Source organism: Staurois parvus, unplaced genomic scaffold, assembly GCF_062004578.1.
Source record: "Staurois parvus isolate SC_StPar_1 unplaced genomic scaffold, SC_StPar_1.0 ptg000084l, whole genome shotgun sequence".
Taxonomy (NCBI): Eukaryota; Metazoa; Chordata; class Amphibia; order Anura; family Ranidae; genus Staurois; species Staurois parvus.
This window is the reverse complement of record NW_028317880.1, coordinates 863,059-883,112: the sequence shown is the minus strand read 5'-3', so window position 1 is coordinate 883,112 and position 20,054 is coordinate 863,059. Positions and strand designations below refer to the sequence as shown.

General features: G+C 45.1%; 1 protein-coding gene across 1 annotated transcript in view; it reads left to right on the top strand.

The window, feature by feature from the left end:
* PDILT (protein disulfide isomerase like, testis expressed) overlaps window positions 1-20,054 on the top strand; it is a 57,441-nt gene that overhangs the window by 10,498 nt on the left and 26,889 nt on the right. Inside the window, exon 2 of the mRNA XM_089669936.1 lies at window positions 10,016-10,222. Coding sequence (XP_089526062.1) covers window positions 10,016-10,222 — 207 coding nt within the window. The remainder of the gene's footprint in view (window positions 1-10,015; window positions 10,223-20,054) is intronic.

Genomic DNA, 20,054 nt, shown 5'->3' with positions numbered 1-20,054 from the left:
TGTGGTATTGCCATACTTTTCCAAAAACGTGTGACAAAACAATTACATGCTCAAATGACTCATTATATCTAATAGAGAACTAGTTGGGGTGTTTGCTTTCCAAAATGTGGTCTTTTTGTGGGTGTTTCCACTGTCTGGGTGTTTCAGTGCTTCCAAAAATGTGAAAGGTAGTCAGGAAATTGGATGTGTAATTTATGCCCCTATAATGCCTGAAGGTGCTCCTTGGATGTTGGACCTCTCTATGTGGCTAGGTTGTGAAGAAATCTCACACATGTGGTATCTGGAGTAGCAGAATGTGTTTTGGGGTGTATTTCTTAGTATGTCCATGCTGTGTGTTAGAAATATCATATAAATTGACAACTGTGCAAGAAAACATTTTTTTCATTTTCTTTAAACATTTTCCAAAATCTTGTAGCAAAAAAGACATGTTCAAAAGACTCATTATGCCTCATAGAAAATACATTGGGGTGTTTGCTTTCTAAAATGTGGTAATTTTGTGGTTGTTTTCATTGTCTTGGCGCTCCAGGGCCTTTAAAAGTGTGATAGGTAGGCAGAAAATTTAAGATGCTCCTTGAAAGCCCTAAGGTGCTTTTTGGATTTTGGACTCCTCTGTGTGACTAGGCTGTGAAAAATCTCTTAGAAGTTGACCTCAATGCACTGTTTAATTGGGCAACTATATGGCAAATGAGGTTTAATGTTGATAAATGTAAGGTTATGCACTCGGGTGCTAAGAATATGCATGCATCATACATACTAGGGGGAGTACAATTGGGGGAATCAATGGTCCAGAAGGATCTGGGAGTTTTGGTAGATCACAAGCTTAATAATGGCATGCAATTCCAAGCTGCAGTTTCTAACGCAAGCAAAATCATCTCTTGTATTAAAAGAGGTATAGACTCCAGAGAGAGAGAGATATAATTTTACCCCTGTACAAATCATTAGTAATACCTCATCTGGAATATGCAGTTCAGTTTTGGGCACCAATTCACAAAAAGAACATTGGGGAACTGGAGAAAGTACAGAAAAGGTCAACCAAACTGATAAGAGGCATGGAGGAGCTCAGCTATGAGGAAAGATTAGAGCAGCGGTTCTCAACCTGTGCATCCTAACCCCTTTGGAGGTCGAACGACGCTTTCACAGGGGTCGCCTAAGACCATCGGAAAACACATATTTCCGATGGTCTTAGGAACCGAGACACCGCTCCTCTATCCATCTCCAGGCAGGTCCACCCACATGCAGATACGCCCACATACGAGTACCCGGTGTGATGACATCATCGCGTCAACCCCATCACATACAACCCGTACAAATACAGGTGTATGTGACAGGGTTGGCGCCAAAATGTACTTATGTGGACCAGTCACACATGTGTAAAGAGCAGCTACTGTGTAGAAAGCAGCTGCTGTGTTGAAAGCAGCTACTCTGTTAAAAGCAGCTAGTGTTGAAAGCAGCAGTATTGGAGGTAAAACGACACTTCATGAATTATAATTACTGGGTAAATGTAAAATCATGTACTGTAAAATCATCAACTACTGCAAAAAAAAAAAGAGCAAATTGGATCATGCTTTGCTGAGTTTTTTCCCTTCCTCTTCATCAACTGTGGGTATAGGATTATAACTTTTTTTTTATTTTAATGGTTGAACTGGATGGACTTTTGTCTTTTTTCAGCCAGACTAACTATGTAACTATGTGGTATCCCATTACTTGGGAGGAGTGACAAAATGTGTTTTGGGATGTAATTGCAACTATGCCTATGCCGTGTGTAAGAAATAAGTTGTTAGAATGAAAATTTTGTGGATAAAATACAATGCCTTTTACCAAATTCCTTGGGATGTCTACTTTCCAAAAAGGGCTAATCTGGGGAGGATTTGTACTGGCTTTACATTTTAGGACATCAGGGAATGAGATAGGCAGTCAGTATATCAGGATTGATTGATTTTCATATATATGTACCATAGCTTGTAGAATGTAGATTCTATATCGTTCACACAGACTAAATAATATACACTGATTTGGGTTATTTTTACCAAAGAAATATAGCAGATTAAAATTTGGACTAAAATTTGGACTAACTTTTATGAAGAATGATTATTTATTTGCAAAATGTTATAACAGAAACTTAGAAAAATGCATTTTTTTAAATGTTTTTCATTTATATAGAAAACAGTAAAAAACACAGTGGTTATTAAAAACCACCAAAAGAATGCTCTATTTGTCTTAAAAAAAATTCATTTGGGTACAGTGTTGCATGACTGAATAATTGTCATTCAAAGTGTGACAGTTCTGAAAGCTGAAAATTGGCCTGGTCAGGAAGGGGGTGAAAGTGTCCAGTATTTAGGTGGTTAAAGAATATGTTAACCTTTATCTTGTAAAACAACCCATTCAGTTTACAATAGAAATGCCTCACTGCTTCCTTCACCCCCCTACGGCACCCACCACCTCCTCCTATTACTCCACTCTCCCACTGACCCAAACACCTCCACTAGTAGTTTCTCACGCTCCTGCACATCCAGCTCCCATGCCACCTTTCTCACCCCTTCTCCTCCTCATAACCGCGGGGGACATCTCCCCGAATCCTGGCCCTCCACCACCTCCCTCACAACACCCTCCTGCCTCCACATCCTGCCGCAACCCCCGCAACTTAGTATCTGCCCCCCGTTTTCATGTGCACTCCTGAACGCCCGATCGGTGTGCAACAAGCTTACCGCCATCCACAACCTCTTTGTTTCCTACTCCCTCAACCTCCTGGCGATTACGGAAACCTGGATCCAGCCCACTGACTCTACCTCCCCTGCTGCACTCTCCTACGGAGGTCTCACCTGGACCCACTCACCCAGGCCCAACGGTCGTAAAGGTGGTGGGGTTGGTCTGCTCCTGTCACCGCAGAGCACCTTCCGAGTCCTCCCAAACCCCCCTCCCTATCCTTCTCCTCCTTCGAGGCCCACTGCGTCCGACTATTCTCCCCAACCTCCCTGAAGATTGCTGTGATATACCGGCCTCCTGGATCCATACCCCGCTTCCTGGATGACTTCTCCTCCTGGCTACCCTTCTTCCTCTCCTCTGAGCTACCCACCATCATCCTTGGGGATTTCAACATCCCTGTCAACCTCGACAACCCGGACACATCCCATCTCCTTCACTTAACCTCCTCCTTTGCACTTGCACAGTGCATACAATCCACCACCCACTCTGACGGTAATATCCTTGATCTTGTCTTCTCCAACCGCTGCTCTCCCCACAACCTCACTAACACCCCCTTCCCTCTCTCTGACCACAACCTGATTACCTTCTCTATCTCCTCGTCCTCCAACGCATACCCCTCCAAATGTCACACTACTACCAGCCGTAACCTCCGCAACCTTAACCCTGCCTCCCTCCACTCTGCAGCTGATCAACTCCACGACCGCATCCTCCCCCTGTCCTGCCCCGACTTGGCTATGACCGCCTATAACAACGCGCTCTCAACAGCCCTTGACTCACTAGCGCCTTTAACCACACGCAACATCAGATCCCGACCGCTCCAGCCCTGGCAGACTGATCACACCAAAACCCTCAAACGACACAGTCGTGCCCTGGAGTGACTATGGCGCAAAACCAAATCCCAACAAGCCTTCACCCGCTACAAATCTGCCTTCCACACCTACACCTCCTCCCTCCATGCTGCCAAACAAGCCTACTTCCTGACCCTCATCAAGGCCCTCTCCTCCAATCCTCGCCGACTCTTCTCCACCTTCAACTCTCTACTCTCGCCACCCCCACCTCCACCCAGCACCTCACTCACTGCCCTTGAGATTGCCAATCACTTCAAAAACAAGATTGACACAATTCGCAAGGACATTGCCGCAACTCACACGCCCTCTCAACCCGTCCCCTCTCACACAGCTACCCCCTCATCCCCCCTCCCCCTCGACATAACCCGCAGGGACTTCGTCGCTGCTCAAACTCCCTCCAACCCCCTTCCCCCTCACTCAGCTACCCCCTCATCACCCCTCTCCCATGGCCCCACCACTGCTCTGACCTCCTCTTCCACCCCACCCTACATTCCTCATACTGAAGCTCCCCCAACACTCCGCACCTTTGACCTTACTACCATCGAGGAAGTCTCCAAGATCCTCTCTGATGCCCGCCTCACCACCTGCCCCCTCGACCCTATCCCCTCACAACTCCTACGACCTCCCTCCCCCTCCATCCTACGCTCCTTCACCCACATCTTCAATCTCTCCCTCTCCTCCGGCACTTTCCCCTCCCCTCTGAAACATGCACACATCACCCCCATACTTAAAAAGCCCTCCCTGGACCCCAATGACCCGGACAACCTCAGACCCATCTCCCTGCTCCCATTTACATCTAAACTCCTCGAGCGCCTAGTCTACACCTGTCTATGCTCTCACCTCAACGACAACAACCTCCTCGATCCCCTACAGTCCGGCTTCCGTCCCCTACACTCTACCGAAACTGCCTTACTCAAACTCTCCAACGACCTGCTAACCGCCAAAGCTAATGGCCACTATTCAGTGCTCCTACTCCTTGACCTCTCTGCGGCCTTCGACACAGTCGACCACCCCCTCCTCCTCAAAAAACTACACTCCCTCAGCCTCAGAGATTCTGCTCTTTCCTGGCTCTCATCCTACCTGTCACAACGCTCTTTCAGCGTTAGCTATAATGCTACCACCTCCCTCTCACTCCCCCTCTCTGTTGGGGTCCCTGAAGGCTCTGTCCTCGGGCCCCTTCTCTTCTCCATCTACACCTCCTCCCTTGGCCAACTCATACACTCTCACGGCTTCAACTCCCACCTCTATGCCGACGACACACAAATCTATCTCTCAACCCCCCACCTCACCCCCTCGATCTCCGCCCAAATCACACACCTGCTGAGCGACATATCAGACTGGATGTCGCTCCACTTCCTTAAACTGAACCTCTCCAAAACCGAGTTTCTTGTCTTCCCCCCAGCCCGGACACCACCCCCCATTGACTTCTCTATCACATCCAACAACGCTACCATCAAACCTGCCCCGCAGGCCAGAATACTTGGTGTCATTATGGACTCCAACCTATCCTTCCAGACCCAAGTCCAATCTTTAACAAACTCGTGCAGACTCGACCTCCGCAACATCGCCAAAATCCGCACGTTCCTAACTCCAGAAACCACTAAACAGCTCATCCACTCCCTCATCATATCACGACTCGACTACTGCAACTCCCTCCTCACTGGCCTGCCTCGCCGCTGGCTATCCCCGCTTCAGTCGATCCTGAATACGGCTGCCAGACTCATTCACCTTTCCAACCACTCCATCTCCACCACCCCCCTCTGCCAATCCCTCCACTGGCTTCCGATTGCGCAACGGATCAAATTCAAAATCCTAACGCTCACGTACAAAGCAGTCCACCATACTGCCCCGAACTACATCACTGACCTAATATCCAAGTACCGCCCAGCACGCACACTCCGCTCCTCACAAGACCTCCTTCTCTCTAGTTCCCTGGTCTCCTCCTCCCATGCCCGCCTCCAGGACTTCTCCAGGGTGTCACCCATCCTCTGGAACTCCCTGCCCCAACCCATCAGATTATCACCTACTCTCCTCTCCTTTAGGCGCACCCTGAAAACCCATCTCTTCAGGGAAGCCTACCCCACCCCCTGCTAACTTGCCGACCTCCTCCACTCTTCCTACCACTCCATCCCCCACAGCTATCTCCTCCTGTGCCACCATCCCCTCCCTCCTAGATTGTAAGCTCGAAAGAGCAGGGCCCTCGATCCCCTCATGTTTTGCATTGTATTGGTATTGTTTTGTCACATGTTCTGTCCCCCTTTGTAATGTACAGCGCTGAGCGAACTATGGGCGCTTTATAAATACTGTATAATAATTATATAATAATAATAAAACATCTGCATACATAAATAAAAAACATTATAAACATTTTTTTCTTTATTTTTTTATAACTAATTACATGCCTCATCCCAGGCTATCCCCACTTCAGTCTTTCATGATTGCTACCAGACTCATCCACCTTACTAACCGTTCCATATCTGCCACCCCTCTCTGCCAATCCCTCCACTGACTTCCCATTGCCCAAAGAATAAAATTCAAAACATTAACATTAACAATACCATATAAAGCCATTTACAACTAAAATTACATCACCAATCTTGTCTCCAAATATCACCCAAACTGTCCTTTCCGCTCCTCCCACGACCTCCTACTCTCTAGCTCCCTTGTCTTCTCCTTCCATGCTCGTCTCCAGGACTTGTCCAGAGCCTCCCTCATCCTCTGGAACTCTCTACCTCAATCTATCAGACTATCGCCTACTCTGCCCACTTTTAGGCGATCTCTGAAAACTTATCTCTTCAGGGAAGTCCATCCTGCCTTCAGCTAATAACCGAATCTTCTATTCCTTCTTCCAGTCCATCCCCCACAGTTATTACCTTTTGTACCACCAGCCCTTTCCTATTAGATTGTAAGCTCCAAGGAGCAGGGTCCTCCTAACCCTCTTGTATTGAACTGTATTGTTGCTGTATTGTCCCCCATTTTATTTTGTAAAGTGCTGTGCAAACTGTTGGTGCTATATAAATCCTGTATAATAATAATAATAATAACATGACCTCTATTCATAGCTGCATAAGAAGTGGGCGTGGAGACTCCTTGTGATGATGGAAGGGCATGGCAACAGCAGCTTGAACAGAGCACAGACACAGTCCAGTCTCAAATGCAGAGACAGAAATACACTGTAAGGAGCTGGACGGTGGGGGGTGGTGTCAGCAGGAGGCAGAGAAGCAGCAGTACACTGATCTTCACAGTGAGGAATTGAGCAGGGGAGGTGTGTCAGCACATGTCTAACCATTGGAGTACAGGCAGGCTGTGCTCTCAAGTAGAATGCAAAGAAGAAAATTGACCACCACACTGGGATAGATTAGCTTACATTTGCTGTGTGGCCAGTTTACCATAGGAAAGAGGGGACTAGCATGATCACCAGATATTTCACACAAAGGAAACAATACAAAAAAAAAAACAGGATAGTTTTTCATACAAGTACTTAGTAACACAGACACATATCACAAATATGAAATGTTAGGGTAACATACACTTTATTAATACAGTAGTAGATATGTGTTATACTCACATTCACACAGATTTTAAATGTTTAAATTATCCCAGGACCCCACCCCATGGAGCCCCCTTCCACCTTGAAGCCATATAGCAACTCTGAGAGCCCCTATGTCTATTGTTACACCATTGACAATAGTCATGAGCTCATAACTCAATCCAGCTGCTTTAATAATTGGAGACTTCAGGTAAAAAAGTAGTGCCTTAAATTTTCCCTGGTCTGATGTGGTGGAGGAGAAGGGTGTTTGTGGCCTTTTTCCTTTTGATGAAAACTAATGGGTTTAATCAACGATGATGTTTTATGACATTCAGAAGCTCTGTGCAGAAAATTCCCCTCACTCTGAAACCTCCTTTTCATGTAATAGCCTAGCTTAGTTTCATGCAAGTAATATGGCTTTGTGCCTATGTAATGTTCTTCATTCTCATCAAGAATTCAGAAGGGGGCAATAAAGGCATATTCTGCCTTTTGCAAAAATAATTATAAAGGCATCCATACTGACTGTTCACTGTGACCATGTTTCTTGGTAAACCCTAAATAAGGTTGACTTAAAGTGTTACTAAATCCACAACAGTAAAATCAGTCTTTATATGCAGTAAAGCATGCTTGGTATACTCACTGTGGAACCTAATGGGTTAATCCTCTGCATTGTGTAAAAAGGCTGTTTGATCCTGTCTTCTCTGATCCTTCCTTTCTTTTCCTGTCCCCAATCCATCTGCCATAGTTACAGCAGTAGTGGCAAGTCTTCACATGCTCTGTTTGGTGTGTATTGCTAGAGAGGATTTTTTTGGGGGAGGAGGGTGCATGTAATCAGCACAGGGGAAATCAGCGCTGTCCAGACAAAAGTAAATAAATTAGGTGCCGCGCTCTATACATTGTTTTTCTTAAAAATAAATATATAAAAAATTATTTAAACTCATATGTGTTGTTCTCTCTCAATTATTACCATAAATAACATAAACAACAAAAAAATTATTAAATAATAAATGAGGATATATGCACATGGACAGAAATTATAAAAAATTATAAAGTGAAAAATAAATAAAAAAATAAGAAAGTGAAAAAACTTTTTGAAAATCATATACAAAAAACATTAAAAATAATAAAAAGTCCAATTATAATTCTCAATGGTAAATTATCCCAAATACCCTGGAATAATATCCAGTTCTGTCCAGACAGGTGGTCAAGGGTTATGCAGCCTCATAGGACATTGTATGTACTCTCCAGCGCCTCAGGAAATGTACAGCCAAAGGGAAGCCAAGGGAACCAGGACAGCGACAACCAAAGGAAATGCTTCAGGGGTGCAGCCCTCCTCAGACGGGGAGATAAGCCACTGGATAGAGAATAAACAGGTGGCGCACACACCTAGTGCATTGGTGAGGCATCACTAGCAAGGCTCCCAGCATCCATCCACTACACATCTGCACAAGAGGCTGGTCAGTAGCTCTGAGGAAAGGGATTCATCCCCGAAACGCGTCAGTCATTTGACCGCACTGACAGTTGGAACACCTTGCCTGCCGTTGTGGCCATCTTCATTATGCAAATACTTTTTAGATACATGCTTTGTCTGTGAGTATGTTTTTATCCTTTATACCTTTGAATAAACCTTGGATAATGCACTAGGTGTGTGCGCCACCTGTTTATTCTCAAGCCTCATAGGACAGTCAGAGGAGAATGAAAACTCCTCCTACAAGCTGTAGCCAGTGCTTGGCTTAACATTGATAGAAGTCACAAAGCCGCTATATATTGCTGATGAGAAAAGGTATTTAGCAGTTAATATTTACTAAAATAATTGCATTTCCATGTTGTATGTACTGTGGAAGACTGGATATAGTGAATACAAGGCAATGGATTTAGTAACACTTTAAAAGATAAGTATGGGCTTTACAAAAAAAAAATAACATTTATACACACCTATGTGATGCTGCATCTGTTGCCCACCGGCTCTGCACTGAGAACTGAGCAATCAAACACCAATGATCATTCAGTTTTCCCCCCACTGGCTCTCTGCTTTACCCCTCCAGTGACCACTCAATAGAAATGGAAATAAATTCCTCAAATTTGCAAATGCATGTGTAGACAGAAATAAATATATAGATATAACAAATGGAGACATACATAACTGTACATTGAGAGCTTGTGCAAAGGGCATCAGACTCAGATCCAAATTAAGCATAATATGATTTTAATGGAAAATGCCTTGTTTATGAGTTGCTTTATTTTAACTTGCTTCTGAGGTGTTTTTATTTTCATTTGAACTTGCTTTTATGTTGCTTTGTGCTGCTTTTGTCTTCATATTAAGTTGTATGGGGAAGGAAAGCAGTATATTTGCAAACCTGTTCCCTAGTAGATACAGACTTTATTTTCTACCTACAAGTGTTGCACAGTAACTAGATTTACTGTTCCTTCCTGTCAGTCTTCACAGACTAAATTAACAATATGATTTTTATATGCTTACTTACACTTCTAGCAACTGGTAAGAATTTACTTTTAGATGCTCTAACTACCAAACAGAAATCTCATGGTCATGTGTGACTGCACTTTGTAATTCAGTAGTGATCTTGCACTATTAGCCCTAGCAGGTGCTCTTAAGGATAATTTCATCTTTGGTTTTAGATGCTCTTTAATGAAGCCCCCACCACTATGAATACAGACAGTCCAAGTTTATACTTACCATCAGCTTATCACCAACATGGACCCAGCTGGCTCCTTTTTGTTCGCTACAACCAATTTATCTCTACGGGGACAGACGTACTATACAGACAACTGGACCAAAAGTAGAAGTTGTTCATTAAAACTGCTTGACTCAGAATTGAAAGAATCGTACATATGGCTCAGGACTTTGTACAACAGATAATATCCACGTAATATTTAAAATATTTGTTTTAATAATTGTTTGCTGATTTTATTCTAGACATCGCTTTGTCTGCACCATCACAGGCAGTGAAAGAAGAGTTCTCAATAGCTGCTGGACAGCTCGGGAAAGACAAATCTGAAGTTAAATTTGGCCAGGTTGATATCACACAGGAAAAGGATCTTGGGAAGGAATTTAAAATCCAAGAATTCCCAACATTCAAACTATTCATTAATGGTGACAGGAAACAGCCTATAGACTGCAAAGGTAAGTGACCTAAACTGCAGAGTATATTAGTAACTCTAAATAAACAGCTTAAAACTAACTATAGACATTTTCTAATATAGTTTAGATTGGGGAATAGTTACAGTTTCTATCAGGATTTTAGTCCTGTCTTTGACCCCATTTAGAAGATTTTGCCTTACTTCCTGTCTTTCAGAGCATGAGACAAAGAAGGGAGGGGGCAGTTGTCACTGAGACAGGAAGGCACACACAGCAATAAAAACATTATACAGTATATACATTATAAGGGTCTGTGTTGATAGCCTCTTGTTCGCTTTAAACAGGTTTGGCATTCCCATATGGGGAACACAGACAGCAATACAAACCTAACAGATGCTCTAACCTGTTTCCACTCTGTTCATAACAACAACAACATAGACCTCTCTTTCCAATCTTTGTCACCTAACCCATGTCAGGTTCCAAATCCAACAATTAGACATATCCAAAATGATGATGCTGACTATCTGCCAAAACGTTTATGAAGGAGTTATAAAGCCCATACCTTGCTTGCCTGTAAGCTTATAGCCTAAGTGCAGCCAAAAACAAAAACAGAAAATTCAGCACAAGGTACATAACTTACAGGTGAAACTCGAAAAATTAAAATATTGTCCAAAAGTTCATTTATTTCAGTAATGCAACTTAAAAGGTGAAACTAATATATGAGATAGACTCATTACATGCAAAGCACGATAGTACAAGGCGTGATTTGTCATAATTGTGATGATTATGGCTTAGAGCTCATGAAAACCCCAAATCCACAATCTCAGAAAATTAGAATATTACATGCAATCAATAAAACAAGGATTGTACATAGAACAATATCTGACCTCTGAAAAGTATAAGCATGTACTCAGTACTTGGAAGCTATCAGCCTGTGGCACTGCGGAGGTGTTCTTGAAGACCAGGATGCTTCAATAGCAGCCTTCAGCTCTTCTGCATTGTTCGGTCTCATGTCTCTCATCTTTCTCTAGGCAATGCCCCATAGATTCTCTATGGTATTCAGGTCAGGCAAGTTTGCTGGCCAATCAAGCACAGTAATCCCACGGTCATTGAACCAGCTTTTGGTGCTTTTGGCGGTGTGGGCAGACGCAAAGTCCTGCTGGAGCCTCCCCATAAAGCTCATCTGCTGAAGGAAGCATGAAGTGCTCCAAAATCTCCTGGTAGACGGCTGCGTTGACCCTGGACTTAATGAAGCACAGTGGACCAACACCAGCAGATGACATGGCTCCCCAAATCAACACAGACTGTGGAAACTTCACACTGGACTTCAAGCATCTTGCAGTGTGTGCCTCTCCATTCTTCCTCCATACTCTGGTTCCTTGGTTTCCAAATGAGATGCAAAAGTTGCTCTCATCAGAAAAGAGGACTTTGGACCACTGAGCAACAGACCAGGTCTGTTTTTCTTTAGCCCAGGTAAGAGGCTTCTGACGTTTTTTGTTGTTCAGGAGCGGCTTGACAAGAGGAATACGACATTTGAAGCCCATGTCCAGGGTCCGTCTGTGCGTGGTGGCTCTTGATGCACTGACTCCAGCCTCAGTCCACTCCTTTTGAAAGCCCCCAACACTTTTAAATGGCCTTTTCCTGACAATCCTCTCCAGGCTGCGATCATCCCTGCTGCTTGTGCACCTTTTTCTTCCACACTTTTCCCTTCCACATAACTTTCTATTAATGTGCTTTGATACAGCACTTTGGGAACATCCAACTTCTTTTGCAATTACCTTTTGAGGCTTTCCCTCCTTATGGAGGGTGTCAATGATGGTTTTCTGCACAACTGTCAGGTCAGCAGTCTTTCCCATGATTGTGATTCCTACTGAACCAGACTGAGAGACCATTTAAAGGCTCAGGAACCCTTTGCAGGTGTTATGGCTTAATTAGCTGCTTAGAGTGGGACAATTTGAGCCTAGAATATTGCACCTTTTCACAATATTCTAATTTTCTGAGATTGTGGATTTGGGGTTTTCATGACCTGTAAGCCATAATTAGAGATGAGCGAATTATTCAAAAATTCGGTTCGGCTGATTCGCCGAATTCGCCGAATAAATTCGCTTCGAGCCGAATATATTCGCTGCGAATTTAACTTATAAAAAGGGTGTTTCTAGGCTTCAGAGAGCCTTTATATTAGTGCAGAACACTGTACCTTTAATTTAAATGCCCTTGGAGTCTGCTGGGGAAGAGAAATAATACTGTCAGTCAGTATGACATGCAGATGAGTGCCGTCGATCTTAAAATCACCGCACACTTCACTCATTTGGGCAGTCACGGGGCCAAAACCAGAGTGTGGAGCCACAGTGTGGCGGTGGAGGCAGCAGCAATGGGAGGCCATACAGCACCCTATGACAAAATGGAACCCACCAGCAGTGTGAGGAGACCTGAAAGTGGCACATGGCAGAGTGTGGCGAAGGAGACAGCAGCAATGGGAGGCCGTACAGGGACCCATGACACACTCTGGACCTGGCAGCAGCATGAGGAGGCGGTACAGGGGCCCATGACAGATTACGGGCCTGGCAGCAGCATGAGGAGTCGGTACGGGGGCCCATGGCAGATTACGGGCCTGGCAGCAGCATGAGGAGGCGGTACAGGGGCCCATGGCAGAGTGGCGGAGCGTAAGCAGCTAAAATTGAAGGCCATACAGAGGCCTATGTTAAAAAGTCCCCCCAGCAGCAGCGTGGGGAGACGACTATCAAGAGTCCAATGGCAGAGTGGCGGAGCAGAAGCAGCTTCAATTGAAGGCCATACACAGGCCTAGGTTTAAAAGTCCCTCACAGTTAATTCCAATAACGAACTCTACTCCTCCGTGCAATCTACTTACGAGACCCTGGGCAGGTCTGGGTCCAATTTGTGGTAGGGACTGGTTTTGTTCAGCCATGCTTGAGCGAGTAATAACAGGTCTGTGCTGCCCTTTGGTGTCTGGCTTAATGCGCACAACACTGAACGTCCCAGCGTTTGTCAACGATTTGCCGTTAAGTGATGCAAACCCGCTGAACCACGTTCATGAGGAGCCGGTACAGGGGGCCATGAATCAGTATGGACCTGGCAGCAGCGTGAGCAGACGACAGAGGCACATGGCGCAGGGTGGCGGTGTAGGCAGCATTATTCTGAAGCCATACACAGGCCTAGGTTAAAAAGCGGAAGCCGTCAGCAGCGTGAGCAGACGACAGAGACACATGGCGCAGGGTGGCGGTGGATGCAGCAGTATTTGGAAGCCAAACACAGGCCTCGGTTAAAAAGCGGAAGCCGTCAGCAGTGTGAGCAGACGACAGAGGCACATGGCGCAGGGTGGCGGTGGAGGCAGCAGCAATGGAAGGCCATACAGCACCCTATCACAAAATGGAACCCACCAACAGTGTAAGGAGACCTGAAAGTGGCACATGGCAGAGTCTGGCGATGAAGTCAGCAGCAATGGGAGGCCGTACAGGGACCCATGACACACTCTGGACCTGGCAGCAGCAAGAGGAGGCGGTACAGGGGCCCATGGCAGAGTGGCGAAGCGTAAGCAGCTTAAATTGAAGGCCATACAGAGGCCTATGTTAAAAAGTCCCCCCAGCAGCAGTGTGGGGAGACGACTATCAAGAGTCCAATGGCAGAGTGGCGGAGCAGAAGCAGCTTCAATTGAAGGCCATACACAGGCCTAGGTTAAAAAGTCCCCCCAGCAGCAGCGTGGGGAGACGACTATCAAGAGTCCAATGGCAGAGTGGCGGAGCGGAAGCAGCTTCAATTGAAGGCCATACACAGGCCTAGGTTAAAAAGTCCCCCCAGCAGCAGTGTGGGGAGACGACTATCAAGAGTCCAATGGCTGAGTGGCGATCCGGGAAGTCAGCGTTGTGATTGCAGATGCAATGCAGAGATTCTATGAGGTGATGCCGTGGGTGCGAAGAAGATCATATACCGTCGTACTTCCATCCATAAGACGGAACAACCTGCGAACCGGGAGCTTTATTGCCCTGACCCGCTGAGCAGCTTCTGGGATACCCAAGAGGCCCATGGCAGAGTGGCGGAGCGTAAGCAGCTTCAATTAAAGGCCATACAGAGGCCTATGTTAAAAAGTCCCCCCAGCAGCAGCGTGGGGAGATGACTATCAAGAGTCCAATGGCAGAGTGGCGGAGCGGAAGCAGCTTCAATTGAAGGCCATACACAGGCCTAGGTTAAAAAGTCCCCCCAGCAGCAGTGTGGGGAGACGACTATCAAGAGTCCAATGGCTGAGTGGCGATCCGGGAAGTCAGCGTTGTGATTGCAGATGCAATGCAGAAATTTTATGAGGTAATGCCGTGGGTGCGAAGAAGATCATATACCGTCGTACTTCCATCCATAAGACGGAACAACCTGCGAACCAAGAGCTTTATTGCCCTGACCCGCTGAGCAGCTTCTGGGATACCCAAGAGTTTGGCTTCTGTGGGGAATATGGTTGAAAACTGAAACTTAAAGGCATGTTGACGGAAGGGCACCAGTGTCAGTGCTCCGGAGGGAATATAGCTTCAAAGCTGACACTTAAAGGTATATCGACGGTCAGAGACCACAGGAAGTGGAGCTTGCGTCTTAAATCGACTGAATGTGGCAGACGTGAAACGTCTACGGGCCGTATATGAAACGGGTTGTTCCTCTTTCTGGAATAAGTGTTGGAAATGGCCACTCTTTTTGGTGTGGCGTTTTGTCTATTTAATTCCGATAACGGACTCTACTCCTCCGTGCAATCTAGTTACGAGACCCTGGGCAGGTCTGGGTCCAATTTGTGGTAGAGACTGGTTTTGTTCAGCCATGCTTGAGCGAGTAATAACAGGTCTGTGCTGCCCTTTGGTGTCTGGCTTAATGCGCACAACACTGAACACTGTGTCCCTGAGTAACGATTCTGTGTCCCTGAGTAACGATTCTGTGTCCCTGAGTAACGATTCTGTGGCCCTAAAGTCTCTGTGGCCCTAACTCTGTCCCTTAATACACACAGGTCTGTCTCTCTTGAATGACCGGAGGCTAATGGAGAATTCTAAGATGGCCGCGATTTATAGCTCCACCATTACACAGTGCTGGCTGGCTGCTGATTGGCTAATGCGATCACATGTCATGAATGCATTATGGGTCAGCGCGCCTTGTTTGCGCGCCTTCCCAGTGATCCCCGCCCCATCTTCTCTGTCCATTTTCTCCGTCGCCACACATGTCGCCGCCATTTTTGGGAAAATTCGATTCGCGCATCCGAAGTTTGCTAATCTTCGGATTCGTCGCGAATAGAATTTTTCCAAATCTTCGGATCGAATTCCACTTCGTCATGTTCGATTCGCTCATCTCTAGCCATAATCATCACAATTATGTCAAATCATGGCTTGAACTATCTTGCTTTGCATGTAATGAGTCTATCTCATATATTAGTTTCACCTTTTAAGTTGCATTACTGAAATAAATGAACTTTTGCACGATATTCTAATTTTTCGAGTCTCACCTGTACAGTCAGTAGGATGTGTCCCTTGTGTTGATGCCTCTTATTTTAGCTGAAATCTTCCTCTGTCCATGCTCACCACCACTAACGTAATCTGATGGTACAGCAAGGGTTAATAAAACCAAGGGGCTGTAACAGGCTCTCATGAAGAGAACCTGACTATGCCCACCCAACTACTCCATTCATAGAAGACATACTACAGCTTCTATGAATGAAATGTGATCTATGAATTGAACAGGTGGACCTATCAATCTTCCATCCATCCTCCATTCAAAGGATCTGTTTAATTTAACAACATTGTAGTAAGGGTTTACATGAATGGTGGAGCTGGGCCGAAAGGGCGGGCATAATGGGGAAGTCTTAATCGCCTCTGACAGCCCCATAGTTGTATTGACCTAAGTTTGCACATTCCATCAAAGACAAACAGGGCTGTGAACATTTTGACCTTACTAAAGTAATGAAGTAATGTCCGCTTTTGAACAATGCTAAAACACTCCCTGCCGCTGTGGGGAGGCCCCTCTTGGCCCTCTACCCTTTGAACCTCATAATGTGTGCTGCATTGCTGCTGTTGTGTCAGTCCTTGTCTGACTTCCAATGCCCTTGTTTTGCTGTCTTTGCCTTTATGTAAGCCTATTCCTATTCCAAATACCATTGTTAGCCCCTGCATGAGCAGACCTATTGCTTGTTTATTACTTGTTAAAACCAATAAACACTATTGAAATAGAATAATGCTATAACTGCCTATACATCTTGCAAGGGCCAACATTTAATATGCAGGATCCCAACCTACCCCCTCACATCTAGACCTACCTTTGTCAGTGAAGAATCCAGAATCTATCAGTAACAGCAGTAGACTACCTCAATACTTCCATAACTATTGAAAAAACAGACCAGTTCATAAAAACCTTATACAGTGGCAAAGCACCAGGTCCCGACAGGCTTACCTACCTATACTATGAGATATTTAAACACACAGACCTCACCCACATGACCGGACTATACAATGCCTTCCTAATGCTCAGCTGATTCCAACCTCAATGCTCAGCTCCCATACAATAGTCCCCTCCAAACCTGGCAAGGGCCCCTTAGTTTGGACCAATTTCTGCCATTTCTGTATGAGGACATCGTACTAACCCTAAAAATTATAACTAAAATTTAACCTGACCAAAATTGAAGCCCTGCTGATAAATATACCCCCTGAAACACTGCCCAACCTGCAGTACTTTCATTAAAATTGGAACTCAAACAAACGTAAACACTTTTGGATCTAGCTTACATCCCTAGTATATACTGTAAAGTATAGAATAAAACAACCATGATTCTGAGAGCTTACAAAAATAGAAAAGTCTCCAGCTGTTTTAGTTGGGTAAAATAACTTCTGTTAAAATGACTTCTCTATCCAAATTGGTTTACTACTATGAAACAATATCAATTAGGATCCTGCTTAAAGATATCACATCAAGCCCTGCTAAACTTTACATGAAGCCAAGCTTCCTCCTCTAACCAACATACCAGGCCCAACACCACACTCAACACTCTCCTCTTTTGACCCTGTTACCACTGAGGAAGTTACCAAACTCCTTTCCAAGGCCCACTTCACCACCTGTCCCCTGGATCCTGTCCCCTCACGACTGTTGCAGCCTCCTTCCCTCTCTATCCTTAATTTTCTAACCCACCTCTCACTCTCCATGGGCACCTTTCCCTCCCTGCTTAAAAATGCACTGGTTACACCCATTCTCAAAAAACCCTCACTGGATCCCACCTGTTTGAATAACTTAATCTCCCTGCTCCCGTTTGCCTCCTAGCTTCTCGAACGCCTTGTTCACAACCGTATAAACTGCTACCTCACCGACAACAACCTTCTTGATCCCCGACAGTCTGGCTTCCGCCCACAACATTCCACAGAAACTGCCCTACTAAAACTCACTAAGGACCTACTAACTGCTAAAACCAATGGCCACTACTCCATACTCCTACTCCTTGACCTTTCCGCTGCCTTTGACACAGTCGACCACCCGCTCTTCCTAAGTAAACTCTATTCCATCGGCCTCCGTGACTCTGCTCTCTCCTGGTTTTCCTCTTACCTTTCTCAGCGCACTTTCAGCGTCACATACAACTCCTCTTCTTCCGCTCCTCTTCCTCTTTCTGTTGGGGTACCACAAGGTTCTGTCCTTGGGCCTCTCCTTTTCTCTCTCTACACCTCCTCCCTGGGCCAACTGATAACCTCCCATGGCTTCCAATACCACCTCTATGCTGATGACACCCAGATCTATCTCTCCACTCCCCAGCTAACCCCCTCAATCTCCTCACGTATCACAAATGTACTAAGCGACATATCAGCATGGATGTCACACCACTACCTTAAACTCAATCTTTCAAAAACTGAGCTTGTAATATTTCCTCCTCCCCGATCCCCCACTCACAACTTTACCATTAAGATCAACAGCACAACCATTGGTCCTTCCCCTCATGCCAGGGTGGTAGGCGTAATCCTACACTCTGACCTCTCCTTTGGGCCCCATTTCCAATCACTGGCTAAATCCTGCCGCCTCAACCTCCGGAACATTTCCAAAATCCGCCCCTCTCTGACCAATGACACCACAATACAACTTATCCACGCCTTGGTTTTATCCCGCCTTGACTACTGCAACTCCCTCCTCACTGGTCTACTGTTACACAGGCTATCCCCCCTTCATTATTATTTATTATTTTGAACACAACTGTAAATCCTGATAATAATAACAATAATAATAATAATGAAGTGATAACAGGCACAGAGTAGATGGACAGGTTGTTCTTCAGGCAACAAGTACAGTCAGGTCCATAAATATTGGGACATCGAGACAATTCTAACATTTTTGGCTCTATACACCACCACACTGGATTTGAAATGAAACAAACAAGATGTGCTTTAACTGCAGACTGTCAGCTTTAATTTGAGGGTATTTACATCCAAATCAGGTGAACGGTGTAGGAATTACAACAGTTTGCATATGTGCCTCCCACTTGTTAAGGGACCAAAAGTAATGGGACAATTGGCTTCTCAGCTGTTCCATGACCAGGTGTGTGTTATTCCCTCATTATCCCAATTACAATGAGCAGATAAAAGGTCCAGAGTTCATTTCAAGTGTGCTATTTGCATTTGGAATCTGTTGCTGTCAACTCTCAAGATGGGATCCGAAGAGCTGTCACTATCAGTGAAGCAAGCCATCATTAGGCTGAAAAAACAAAACAAACCCATCAGAGAGATAGCAAAAACATTAGGCGTGGCCAAAACAACTGTTTGGAACATTCTTAAAAAGAAGTAACGCACCGGTGAGCTCAGCAACACCAGAAGACTACGGAATACAACTGTGGTGGATGACCGAAGAATTCTTTCCCTGGTGAAGAAAACACCCTTCACAACAGTTGGCCAGATCAAGAACACTCTCCAGGAGATAGGTGTATGTGTGTCAAAGTCAACAATCAACAGAAGACTTCACCAGAGTGAATACAGAGGGTTCACCACAAGATGTAAACCATTGGTGAGCCTCAAAAACAGGAAGGCCAGATTAGAGTTTTACAGTTCTGGAACAACATCCTATGGACAGATGAGACCAAGATCAACTTGTACCAGAGTGATGGGAAGAGAAGAGTATGGAGAAGGAAAGGAACTGCTCATGATCCTAAGCATACCACCTCATCAGTGAAGCATGGTGATGGTAGTGTCATGGCGTGGGCATGTATGGCTGCCATTGGAACTGGTTCTCTTGTATTTATTGATGATGTGACTGCTGACAAAAGCAGCAGGATGAATTCTGAAGTGTTTCGGGCAATATTATCTGCTCATATTCAGCCAAATGCTTCAGAACTCATTGGGCGCCACTTCACAGTGCAGATGGACAATAACCCAAAGCATACTGCAAAAGCAAGTTTTTTAAGGGAAAGAAGTGGAATTTTATGCAATGGCAAAGTCAATCACCTGACCTGAATCTGGTTGAGCATTCATTTCACTTACTGAAGACAAAACTGAAGGGAAAATGCCCCAAGAACAAGCAGGAACTGAAGACAGTTGCAGTAGAGGCCTGGCAGAGCACCACCAGGGATGAAACCCAGCGTCTGGTGATGTCTATGCGATCCAGACTTCAGGCTGTAATTGACTGCAAAGGATTTGCAACCAAGTATTAAAAAGTGAAAGTTTGATTTATGATTATTATTCTGTCCCATTACTTTTGGTCCCTTAACAAGTGGGAGGCACATATGCAAACTGTTGTAATTCCTACACCGTTCACCTGATTTGGATGTAAATACCCTCAAATTAAAACTGACAGTCTGCAGTTAAAGCACATCTTGTTCGTTTCATTTCAAATCCATTGTGGTGGTGTACAGAGCCAAAAATGTTAGAATTGTGTCGAT